Source organism: Balaenoptera borealis (assembly GCF_965194805.1).
Source record: "Balaenoptera borealis genome assembly, chromosome: 18".
Lineage (NCBI taxonomy): Eukaryota > Metazoa > Chordata > Mammalia > Artiodactyla > Balaenopteridae > Balaenoptera > Balaenoptera borealis.
The window spans coordinates 15377146-15390662 of record NC_138877.1 but is presented as its reverse complement, the minus strand read 5'-3'; the positions used below and the strand labels follow the sequence as shown (position 1 = coordinate 15390662).

General features: G+C 42.6%; 1 protein-coding gene across 1 annotated transcript in view; it reads left to right on the top strand.

The window, feature by feature from the left end:
• The window catches only part of LHFPL6 (LHFPL tetraspan subfamily member 6), a 233243-nt gene that overhangs the window by 193543 nt on the left and 26183 nt on the right, over positions 1–13517 (top strand). The window contains exon 3 of the mRNA XM_082365715.1: positions 10415–10513. Coding sequence (XP_082221841.1) covers positions 10415–10513 — 99 coding nt within the window. The remainder of the gene's footprint in view (positions 1–10414; positions 10514–13517) is intronic.

Here is a 13517-nt window from a genome sequence, read left to right as displayed (position 1 = left end):
CAGTGAAAATTAGGGTTTCTTTTGTTTCAGAGCTGGAGCTGCAGCCCTCAGCCTTGCCAGCTCCCTTCCCAGCAGCCTCAGAGTGAAGGCAGTGAACCAAAGCATAGAAGCAGGAGTCCGGGGCCCTGAGTTTACAGTGCCTCTGATTGTCCCCCCGGGGACCCTCAGATCTCTGCTCTTGTCTGTGACTCCATCCTAACCAAGTGGGGACATCAGTTCTGGCTCTCTGTCTGCCTCACAGAAAGGTCACAGTGCCTTTAAAAGTAAAAAGAGGGCTTCCCTGGTGGCGCAGTGGTTGAGAGTCTGCCTGCCAATGCAGGGGACACGGGTTCGAGCCCTGGTCTGGGAAGATCCCACATGCCGCGGAGCAGCTGGGCCCGTGAGCCACAACTACTGAGCCTGCGCGTCTGGAGCCTGTGCTCCGCAACAAGAGAGGCCGCGATAGTGAGAGGCCCGCACACCGCGATGAAGAGTGGCCCCCGCTCGTCGCAACTAGAGAAAGCCCATGCACAGAAACGAAGACCCAACACAGCCAAAAGTAAATAAATAAATTTTAAAAAAACAACAACAACAAAGTAAAAAGAAAAAAACAAAAACCACAACAGATGAAAGTATTATTATCCTTAGAGTCGTGTGTGGATCCTTTGCCTAAGCGTGAGGGTCATCAGGCTGTGGCTGTTTCAGTCGTGCTTACTGAGGTTTGCACGGCTGATAGGACTGCCGGGGCAAGTGTTCCTGACTCAGTTCTACAAATATCCTTGCTGGAACCCTCTCTGCGTTCTGTCTAAGAAGAGGACCTTCTCTGAGAGAAGTACAAGCACACATTGGCTTGAACCAAATCCACCACCCTCCCCTACATCAGCTCAAAGTCCGAAGCTTAGCAGTAGAGACCATTCATTGAACTCTTACTGTGAGTATTGTGCCCATCTCTTTACATACACTATCTCATTTGATCCTTGCAATAACCCTGAGAAGGAGGTCCCCCCCGCCCCCATTTTACAGATAAGAAAAGTGGAGACCTAAAGAGGTGAAACGGTGGAAACGAGGTGCTCTTAACTACTAGGGTTAGAGAGATGTTGCTTTCGAGCAGATGTAATTTACCAGAAAACTGTCACATAGGAATTACAGAATCTCCCCCACATTGCACTGTTTGAAGCAACTTTAATTTTTCTACCAATGATTGCCTAGGACTCTAGAAAGAGCAAAGACGACAAGTCACTCCTGGCTGAAATCAGCTTGTGATTTTTCACCCTGAGCTAAGGAGCAGGTATTCTGGCGCCTGGTATCTTTTGTGTCTTCGGCTGCATGAACTGGAAAAGGGGAAGACATGAGAATCAAGGAGCCATTTTGGAAAATATTTTAAGAGAACCTGAAGTATATTCTCTTCTGCAGGATATTTTCAGCAAAGAAATAGTTTTATTGTGATTTGTAACAGTATTTTTGATAGTTCAGAAGTGGTCATGTTTCTTTATTATGTTTTAGCGTTAACGATGAGATATGCTTCCCTTGGCTAAACTTCTCATGAGGGAGAATCCATTTCTCATCTTTATGCCTCACCATGCTCTTTGTGGACAGAGCTCGTTGTGTGCTGAAACTCACATCCGGCTTCTCCCTCACCAGCACCCAGGGAAGCGGGGATCTGTAGGGTTCGCAGAGCCTGTCCCTTGTCATTGGAAGCAGGCAGCAGCAGAAATGCTCCCTGTCGCTAAAGCAGAGTCAGTCGTAGAGAATTGGTGACTTGAAATCTCTCCTGATCTTTTACCCCATTCCTACTTCTCCATTTATACACAGGGTTCAATACACGTGTGAACATGGGAGGTGAGGTCAGAGCTGGAACCATGAACACTTGGGGATCTGGGCGTCATTAGAAGGTAGTGGTGAGGAGAATTAGCTCAGACCGGCCTAAAAGTCAGTGCCTGGATCTACCATTTCGTAGCTGCATGAGTAAGAACCTGCTTCTCTAAGCTTCAATTTCCTCCTCTGCTAAATAAAGGCAATTATCTAGTATCTATTAGATAACTATTATATAATTATTTTGAAGCTTTTGTAAATACTGAATAAATAGTATCACTACAATTGAATATCATCTATTATCTATTAGATAACTATTATATAATTATTTTGAAGCTTTTGTAAATACTGAATAAATAGTATCACTTCAATTGAACATCATCTATTATCTATTAGGTAACTGTTATATAATTATTTTGAAGCTTTTGTAAATACTGAATAAATAGTATCACTACAATTGAATATCATCTGTTATCTATTCGATAACTATTATATAATTATTTTGAAGCTTTTGTAAATACTGAATAAAGAGTATCACTGCTATTTAGTATTTAACCAATATCATGAAGCAGTGAGTTAGATGCAAGTAAGCCTACAGTAGAGTTTCTGGCCTTTCAGGAAACGTGATACTTAAATAACTACAGTGCAAGGTGGTAAACCCCAAATAAATGGTACAGAGCGCATCCCAGGAGGAGCTCACAGGAGGGAGTGAAACCTGTAGCTCACTGCTGGGGTGGCCAGGGCAAGCTGCCTGTTGAGGCTTCTAGACCTTAACAGCTAGTATGTTTGTGGGTCTGAATGTAGGTAAGTAAGGAATGAAAGTGTATCAGTTAGAGCAGAGCGATTCAACTTTCAGAGATGAGGTCATTCGAGACATATTCAGAGAACCAGTGGTCCCCAGTCTGATATGCCTTGGGGAACTGGCCAGGGTGCCTGAGCCATTTAATGGGACCGCCATGACCTGGCTTTAGCCAGCTGGGTGTAGGCCCAGGATGGGCATATCTTTCAGTTATTCAAGAGAGTCAAGATATCTGGACTTGCAGGTGAAAAATCTGACGTAGTAAAACACCATGTTGTTCAAATCCAACACGTATGGCCTGAACTCAGGTTGTGGGCAGGGAGTGTATGAGCTTGGAGTGGACTTATGTCCAAGCATTGGGATCACGATAGGTGGAAAAGAGCCGTGGGCTGGGCCCTGGGGGCCCTGGGGTTGATTTGGGCTCTGTGTCCTTGGACAAGCCGCCTCCATCCCCTGTGCCTCAGTTTTCAGAAAGCACTGTGAAAGGAGGTACGGCTTACGAGAGCCTCACCAAGCCTCTTTCTTCTAGAATACTTCAGTAGTTTCCTCCTCATTGTGCATTCAAAGTCCGAAGAGTTATAATACTGGCCCTTGCCCTTGTGCCCTCCCCACTACTGTATTTATTTTGCTGTTACATTTTGTAAAAGGACGGTTATCGAGGGCTGAAAATGGATGAATATCGTGTACATAAATTAACATACGGTGACTTGGAGATACGCCAGCCTCTTCCAAAGAAAAGTCCAGATAACAGGCTACAAGACCGAGCAGCTTTCATGAGAAAAGTAAAGAAAACAATTTCCCTCGGTGCTTGCCACAGAAAGGAAGATAAAGGAACTGGAGGACGGATGAAAGTATCCAAAAAACATAAAAGATGAATTGATGGGAAAGGCTTGTGTGACCCCTCCAGGGGCAATAGGTGGAAAAAGTCAGGCTATTAAAAAAAATAATAAACCATGGAAACGAATGGAGCAATAGTCATGGAAAAAAAGTGAGATCACATAAAATCTTTCAAGAGTGGCCTGGAAAAAAAATAAGACTTTATGAGTTTAACACGAGGACTCTATTCTTACCACCTGTGGGGAGCAATTGGTATTGGCTGACTGGAGGTTTGTTTTGCCTTCTTGGCAGGAGCCAAATTGTTATGTTAATATTCCGTTGGCTAAGTGTGAAGTACTGACTGAATAGAAAAAGGTTTGCAGAAGGGAAAATTCCCAGCCTCGGGTTCTTACTTTGACCACGGAGCTCTTTACAAACTTCAGACTTCACACTCAAATTCTAAAAAATAATTAGTATCATGGCAGGTATCTCCAGCGTGGTGCGAAAATGAATAGCGTTTCCAGTAGGACCCTCTCTCTCCCCAAGGTAGTTTACCGGCAGGCAGAGTGTGTCCTAAGGTTTAGGCCCAGGAGCCCATCTGGGGCTAAAGGCAGACCCCTTTGATAACACAGCATCACAGCGCAGCTCCCAGCATCCACCTTTCTGCATTTATCCGGGCTCTTTCTTCTCCATTAACACTGGCTTCTCCTTCAAGGTCATTCCACTGACCTGACTCTTCAGACATTTTAGTTATCTTGAAGAGGGTGAGGCCAAACCCTAGAGGACTCAGGTTAAAATGGCCTAATAGTCAATGCATGATTCAAATGTGTGTGCGTGTGTTTTAATTTATAAACTATTGAGTCATTTGTTTGGATTATTATTTTTTTCCTTTTTTAGATAGCAGTGTCTTTCTAAATCCCCAAGACCTCCTACACAGTGACCTTTCCCATGGTCTATGATGTCCTATAACTGATTCCAGCGAGGTGCCCTGTGAAAACTAAAGACTGAACTAATTTACACTAATCTGTGATTGACTCATGACCCTTTAAAAGTTGCAAAGTCTTTAGGATTGCAAGAATAGACTTCTTCTTAATTGCAAATGAGCCTGTAGCTGCAAATGAGTTCACACCTCCTCCAATCACCTACCTCTGTTACCACCTTCCTCAGGTTGTTTCCTCCGATTCACAGCCTCTTTCCTCATTTCCATTCCTATATGCACAGATTTTCACAGAGTGTGACTTTTTTTCATGATGTCTGTAATGGCAGTGAAATGGGAATTCGGTTAAAATACCACGTAATTAAGCCCCATGAGGTAACCACAGGGTTTATAAATGTAATAGAGAAAATCCACGTAAATAATATAAAAGTTTGTGAGCCAGAGATTTTAATTGAACCGTTTACTCCCCAGGAGCAAATAAATCAGCTAGAACCATAAAAACTCATTAGGTCCCGAAGATTTCATTTGGGCAACCACTTCACATTCCAGAATATTTTCTGAGCCTCATTTCAGCACAAAGTATAATATCTAAGTGATATCTAATTCAGGGATTTTCAAACTATGTTTCCATCAAACATTGATTTCCACAACATGGTCTAAGACTTAACACTGCTAAGACTGAACAATGGCAGATTTCTTCCATTAAAAGGATGTTCTCATTTTTATGGGGTTTTTTTTTTTTTTTTGGAGTATAATTGCTTTACAATGTTGTGTTAGTTTCTGCTGTACAAAGAAGTGAATCAGCTATGTGTACACATATATCGCCTCCCTCTTGGACCTCCCTCCCACCCCTACCCCCATCCCACCCACCTAGCTCACCACAGAGCACCGAGCTGAGTTCCCTGGGCTATACAGTAGGTTACCGCTAGCTATCTGTTTTACACATGGTAGTGTATATATGCCAATCCTAATTTTCTCTAACTTTACAATATTAGTAACTCAGTATAGACGATACAATTCTAGTTGATGCCAATATAAAGGCAGTTAGTTAACATATGATGTATCCTTTTTTGAAATCCACACTCTAGAAGTTAATTAGCATAAGTTCCCTAACCAGAGATCTCACCACAGAGGCAGTTAACACAAAGCCTTTTAATATCACTGTACTTACCCCAAGGTTTAGTAATTGGCATAAATTGTATTAGAGATCATTTTTAATTGAGAAAATGGATGTTTAAGTAATGGACAGATAGATTCGTATCAGCCCCTCTGCCCTTGCACAAGTAGGGCACGTACCAGCCAGGGATTGGCCAATAGAAGAAACCACTCTAGGTATTTCAAGCAGCAGGGAATGTAACCCAGGGATTTAAAGTTTCACAGACCTACCAGGAGGTCTGGGGAAGTGGAGGTCAGAGAAGCTGCTTTGAAGAATTCAGAAGCTCAGGAAGTGCAGGGATCAAAAGTGAGGGCAGGACTTCCCTGGCGGGGCAGTGGTTAGGAATCCACCTGCCAGTGCAGGGGACACGGGTTCGAGCTCTGGTCCGGGAAGATCCTACATGCCCGGAGCCTGTGCACCACAACTACTGACCCTGCACTCTAGAGCCCGTGAGCCACAACTACTGAGCCCGCATGCCAGAACTACTGAAGCCCGCGTTCCTAGAGCCTGTGCTCCGCAACAAGAGAAGCCACCTCGATGAGAAGCCCGCGCGCCGCAACGAAAAGTAGCCCCCGCTCGCCGCAACTAGAGAAAGCCCGCGTGCAGCAACGAAGACCCAACGCAACCAAAAATAAATAAAATAATTTTTTTTTTAAATCAAAAATTATCCAAAAAAATATAAAAAGTGAGGACAGCTGATGATCTGCCCTTAGAGAGCTGAGGCTGAGAGGGATGCCAGGAGCCACACCCCAAATATCTTGTCTACTGTCTGCACAAGAGCATGTCACCTGGCTGCAGCTGCCAACGGGGAATATGGTTTATTCCTCCCTTTTACCTGCTCGTTGACGGACTGTGAGCCAGAACTTCTGCTAGCAGGAGAGTTTTTGAAACGTAGTTTCCTGGCTTCTAGCCACCCATCACCCCCACCCACAAAGGGAGAATCTAAAAGAGTAAGGATGACTTTGATTGTTAACAAGCAGTATCACGCATAGGTGTAAGAATCTGGCCAGCCCAGTGTCGGGCAGGAAGAAATTTTCCGTTACCCTTCTAGGTTCTTCTGGCTGGCCTAAGAATTAAATTGACTTGACATGAGATAGATTAAGAGGAGGAAAATCAAACAAACGTTTAATAACATGTGGACATGGGAGAGACTCAGGAAAAACTGAGTGATTCCCTGAAATGGCAAAACCATCACTGACTTTAAATACCATCTTCAGCTAAGACAAAGAGAATGCTGGGGGTTAGTCCTTTGGGGCTTCAGAGGGGAGCAAGGCAATTTACATGGAGATGGAGAAGCACATGTTTGGTAAATATATGTTTATTGGGCTGGGCAGAGACAGTGGGACATAGAGTGGACTCTGTTCTTTAATCCCTGCGTAGAGTTTCCTCCACCACACTTGCCCGTATTCTTTGCAAATATCTCTGGTAACAGTTCTATTCCTGGAACAGGCCCTTTGTCTACATTCTTTTAGGCAGTTAAGGGGAAGGTCAAACGTTCTTCCTGAATCTTTCGGGCCTTGATTGTTTTTAGTTAGAAATAATCCACATTCCAAAGGGACATTTTAGAGTGGCAAGTTTTTTCCCATCCTTTTGAAGTGGTGTCTTAGGTCTAGAGCAGCCCTCTCCAATAGCACTTTCTGTGATTATGAAAATGGTCTGTATTTGCACTGTCTAATATGGTAGCCACTAGTGCCATGTGGTTAGTAGGCATTTGAAATGTGGTTAGTGCAACTGAAGAACTGAATTTTATTTGTATTTAATTTTAATTAACTTAATTTGTTTTGTTTTGTTTTGCTGCACCGCGTGGCTTGCAGGATCTTAGTTCCCCGACCAGGGATTGAACCCAGGCCCCGGCAGTGAAAGCACCCAGTGTTACCCACTGGAGCGGCAGGGAATTCCCTAACTTAAATTTAAACTTAGATAGCTACATGTAGCTCGTGGCTACTGCCTGGGGCAGGGCAGGTCTAGAACTTGACTCCTGCAACTTCTCCCATTCCGTCAACTGAAAGATACTGTCTCATCTGACCTGAAGTGTCCCTGATCCTGCTACCTGAATAATTGTTGTATTTATTGTGTTTTGAAGGTATTTGTTAGAGTGACTATCTGATGGCGTTGGGGGGAGGGTTTCACTGAGTTTAGAGTATTGGTCATCCGATCGCTTTTTGTGCCAGCCTGCTAGTAAACAGTTGTTGCGTAGTTGGCTGAATTCGGCCTGAGACTTGCTTTCACCTGAATGTATAATAGTAGTGAGGTAGTGGGGAGGCCAGATATTTACCTACAGAACCTAATCACTGCAACAATCACTTAGCCTGAGGAGTTTGCAACGTGCACTTTTCTCCCAGAAATGTTCCCCGCATCTTCAGAATTTGCAGTATCTTTGCTGTTAGCAAACATTAGCAGATGACACAACAACGGCTACATAAACATGAATACTAAAATCCAGATAAGCCAGTTGCCCTCCACTGAATACTTTTTTAATGTGAGCATATGCTCATGGTATTTTTCTTTTTTTAATTCTTACACCTAACACAGGTTTCCTATGTATAAAATTATTTCTAATTTATATGGTTGACTCCACATTTCGTAGTGTTACAAAGACAGCCCAATATTCTATTACACAAAAGAACCCTGACTACCAAGTGTTGTACCACTTAGAGAATCACAGGCCCGTTTGCTCCATAATAGGCACTTAAAAGTTCCTCTCTGTTTAGTCTCACAAAATGCTGGGATCCTTATACTGGACGAAAGCGGCTTCTTGGGCGGGGAGGGGGATGAATTGGGAGATTGGGATTGACATATATACACTAATATGTATAAAATAGATAACTAATAAGAACCTGCTGTATTAAATAAATAAATAAATAAAATTTTAAAAAGAAATTCATATAGACACAACAACCTGCATTGGATAACTGTAAATAAAAGCAGTTCTTTTCAGAAGTTAAGAATAAATTCTGATAAAAACAACAACAAAACAGAAAACAAAACAAAAAAAAGCAGCTTCTTTCATGAACACATGACACATATTTCTCTGCCATACTGTAAGAACATTAGCAATTGAGACTGTTTATCATTTATCATTTGTTTGCTTATCAGAAAAAGGGAATACTGATGGTTTAAATTTTACTGTTTTTCATTTTACTTACCCTTGAACGTTTTATATCTAACTGCCTTTCTGCGTGTGTCATCATTTAAAAATTGCTCACCAGATCTCAAAAAGTGGTGTTACTTATTAATTTAAGAACTGAGTATCATGGAAAATGATGCCACATTATTTATTCAACATTCATGGAATTCAGTTTGCACAAACTCTGGCATCCTCATTAATTCTCTCTTTACCTGATGGTGGATAACACTAGTTTGGAATTGTCTTCAGAATGCTATAAATTTTATCCTAAGGCAAAAAGCCTAAGGAAACCGGTCACTGGGACATTTGCTTAGTCAGCAAACCTCGTATTATTGCTTTTTGAATTATTCTTCAGCCTCAACACAATTCATATTTACACAGTTGCATACAGGTATCCTGGAATGTGTGATCTGCAGCTGCAGTGATTCTTTGCAGGCATTCCCTCGGATCACAGCCCTTCTGCATTAGATGCTCGTTTGACTGTGGTCTAAGGGATGGATTGGAGGGAGGGGCAACGGGGTGGAAAATGTGTCATTTTCTGGGGGCTGCCTCTCCACACAGCTGGCATAGAGGTTGGGGGAGTGGGGTGAAAAGCAGCACCTCCTTAGATGCCTGTGAGGAAACAGACAATTTGTACGGGTTACAACTACTCAAGTCATCCACCAGGGGCAAGGGAGAAGCAAAAGGGCGACAGGAAGAGACTCAATCCAGAAATACTGAAGGTCTCCCTTAGATGCCTTTGGGGACGCTGTTGTTCGGCCTATACGTTACCACATTAACAGGTTTTCTAATTTAGGGGCCTCCCTTATTTAGCGCCTTTTAACCCACAATCCTGCAGACAATCAGACTGTGTATGCATTGGTCCCACTGGCTCAGCACACTTGTGGATTTACGGGTGATGTTAATACTCGCTGACTGATGTGACAAGATGATACTTTCAGATTAGCCCTCGGATTTGATTGGTCAGTGCTTCAGTCTCATTCAGCTTCTCATAAAACCATATTATTGATAGGTTTTGATGTAAAACTAAAGACTCACCAATCGAAAACTGTCTGCTCAGGGTGAGCTGCCATGATACCTTGACTTAAAATAAAACCGTCACTTGCTTTAGTTTAATCATCAAACCTTTTGGTCTTCGCTGCAAGAAGAACTGAAGTCACAGTAAGCGTCTGTGTTCTTGAGTATTTCCAAGATGCGTGGACACTTGGTGATTCTCGGCTTCTCAAGGGAGCGTGGTAACCATAGCATGGTCCACGAGTTCAGTCAGTGTGCTGAAGTGGTTCATGAAAATCTTTGTGCTTTCTCCGTCCCTGGTAAAATTCGATGATGCTGAAACATTCTATTTTGATTCTTAAATTGGAAAAAGCAATCTAATGAATGATGATGCACAACCGATGAGGCCCTTTTGCTGGCTCTCGAATTACTTGTTTACATGGATTGAGGGTGGAATGGGTTGGCTTTTTACAAGAGTGATTAAAAGGGCTTCTGGATTGTACTCCCTAAACAGGATTTGCAAGGCTTTTAATGCTTTAAAAGGGGAAGTTGGAACCAAACTGAGCTGTCTGTCAAGGTTGTTTTTCCCACCTCCCACCCCCTTTTAAGCAGACTTGGAATGTTCTTGGAATTAAACTGAACTTAGGTCACTAAAGGGAGCTTGGCTGGTGCTTTCCCAAAAGCAGACCCCATGTTCCGTTGACATATTGCCTATATTGATTATTTCTCCCTTGTACCTTTATCTAGGGCTGCAGAGGGGCATTGCTAAAGTCCTGTTGTCTTTTCTCTTTGCAGGCTTGTTGATCGGTGCTGGCTGTGCCCTGTACCCCCTGGGCTGGGACAGTGAGGAAGTCCGGCAGACTTGTGGCTACATTTCTGGCCAGTTTGACCTGGGTAAGTTCTCTTCATGGATAGTACTCCTTTTAGAAGAGAACCTTCTCTGATCTTTCATAGAAGGAGAAGGTGGAAAAGGGATGGGGAAGAAAAACACATCCCAGGATTGGAGCCAGCAGACATGTGTAACAATACACATACATTCATTTATTCAACTGTTTAGTAAAGAGCTATGTATAATCTACTGTTGGCCTGTACTATGGGAAGTACTGTAGATACAAAGAAAAGAAATTGTCCTTGCTATGAGGAGTTAATATTCATTAATTAATTCATTCAGAATCATAGATTTGAGTCATTTCATGCACTAAAAATAACTCTCTGTGGAATTCACTGTCTATCTGAGACGATAAAGTAAATAATATGATCAAGAAAATGACAGGGCTTCCCTGGTGGCACAGTGGTTGAGAATCCGCCTGCCAATGCAGGGGACACGGGTTCGAGCCCTGGTCTGGGAAGATCCCACGTGCCGCGGAGCAACTGGGCCCGTGAGCCACAATTACTGAGCCTGTGCGTCTGGAGCCTGTGCTCCGCAACAAGAGAGGCCGCGACAGTGAGAGGCCCGCGCACCACGATGAAGAGTGGCCCGCACTTGCCGCAACTAGAGAAAGCCCTCGCACAGAAACGAAGCCCAACACAGCCATAAATAAATAAATAAATAATTTTTTTAAAAAAATGACAGTCAGTGCTAAGGAATCTAAAGCAGTTTCACTCCAGGGTAATACACAACTTTGTGAAAGAGATGGGAATGGAGCTGGGTCTTAAAGTGATGCGTGTGGATTATCTGGCAGGCAAGGATTACAGTTCAGCAAAGCACAGGGGAGGGATGAAGAAAGCTCATCAGGGGACCATAGAGACCCAGGAAATAGGATCTGTGATTAAGTAGGCCATAGTTCACACCTCGATGAAGGGCTCATGATTTTTTCTGTGTACTAATCAGAAAATTTCAGATATTTCTCACTTGTACAGAGAATGTATTTTACTTACTTGGCAACCTATAAAAATGTTTTGCATAATACGACATGGTTTGCACCATTATAATTTGTAATGGTTAGCTAATATTTCAGCTGGTTGAGAAACCTACATTTACTTAACCACTTGCTTATTTCTTTCTAGTTGGGTATTTTGTCTATTCGGTTTGTGTTACGTAAACATAATGTAAGGAGTAGTTTAATGAATATAAGTCTTCTCTTGACTGAATTATTTTCTTAGGATGTTTTTCTAGAATTGGTGTTAACTAGACCGAAGATTATGAGCCCATAAAACACTTATTGCCAAATGATAGCCAACAGACTTTTCCCTAATATATGGATAGACAGATTAAGTTTTTGACAATGAGCGCATAGTGAGTTACTAACTTAAACGTCTATCTGCTTTTCACATTAAATATTTCTCTCTAAGTAGAAAACTTTCAAGGGAACCGGTCTAACGGCAGTATTACTATATACCAATTCATTTAAAAAATTTTTGTTAGAACTTATTAAAAAAAAAAAAAAAAAAGGCATTTCTCTGGCAGTCCAGTGATTAAGACTCCGTGCTCCCACTGCAGGGGGCGTGGGTTCATCCCTGGTCGGGGAACTAATATCCCGCATGCCGCGCGATGCAGCAAAAAATAAATAAATAAAAGAACTTATAAGAAAAAAATTCTGTTGGATACTGAGAAAAATGGGCAGATGTGATATCATATAGAAAGTCTGTGAATTTGAAAATGAAGCAATTTTTGTTTGACTCAATGGATGACAAACACCTGCTTCCCTCACAATACTACTGGCTCTTTGGGTAGAGGAGATGGTGCCTGAAATACCACCCAATTTGCATGGATAAAAAATAAGAGATTTCCCTTTGCCCATTCTTCCCTCATTGAAGGCGAAGCCATCCTAAGGCTAGATTAGTTTGTGATTATTGTAAATGCAGAGAAGGGGAAAATGCTGGCACAAAGTTAACCGCTAGGCTATCCTGTTTTTTTTTTTTGGAAAGCAAACTGTGTCCAGGGGAGATATTGCAATACAGTGTTTGGCATTTTTCTTTTTCTGGTATTTGAGGGATTCTTTGCTGTTTCACACAGGCCTCAACTTGGTTAGAATTCTGTTCTTGCTGGTGTCCTACTGTTGTGTTTTGCCGTATTAATTAGCAGGTTATAATGAAACTCAGATCCTGTTTTTGCAGTTTTCGCTACCGCACCCCAGGATTTTACAGCTTCTCAGCACCGAGGATGAAAAATTTGAATGTCAAAATTAACTTTTAAAACAAAACACTTGCCTCTTTCTTTGCTAGTGATGATAATTTTCTTATGTTATAAACTCACTAAAGCCATTTTAGCAACCTTAAAATGACAGCGTTGTTTTAATTTTGGCCTTTTTAGTTTTAAATTTCTCTTAGATTGGATGATGAGAAAAAAAATCAAAACTGGCATTATCTACAGATAAAATGAGTTCTGGGTCCCCTGAAGAAGTATTTTGGGTTTATCGAGTTCCATTTCTCCAGGTAACTATTAGTTTTTCAGACTCTGTGATCTTTTCTTCCTAAAGGGAAACCGTGGCATGGAGATGTCACCACACCTCTCCCACCGAACTTCCTGTGTTTTCTGTCTTTACGAAAGTATTCCCGTTCTCTGGAACACTGATGAGAGCTGAACTTCAGGGAGTGAGTGACGGCAGAGATTACGGAGCAAACGTGACGGAGCCTAGGGCTGGGCTGGGGGCCGCGTGGGAGGGTGAGCGCCCTCCGTAAGGGTGACTCTGTAGCCCCGCTTTAGTGGCGCACACGCTGCTAGCCATGGCCGTACCGCCTGTGCCACCTCTGAGAATCTGAGCTTGTTTCTGCTCCTCTCCATAGACGGCATGTGGATGAATCTTTCCTCCCGAGGGTCGGGCAGTGTTACTGATGTTATTAAGGTTCACGGCCTCCTTATAGTGGAATGTGGGTGCATTTCTTGGCGTGCCGGTACTGAACCGTGATTGCTCTCTTTAGAGCAGGGGTCCCCAACCTGTTAGGAACCGGGCCACAC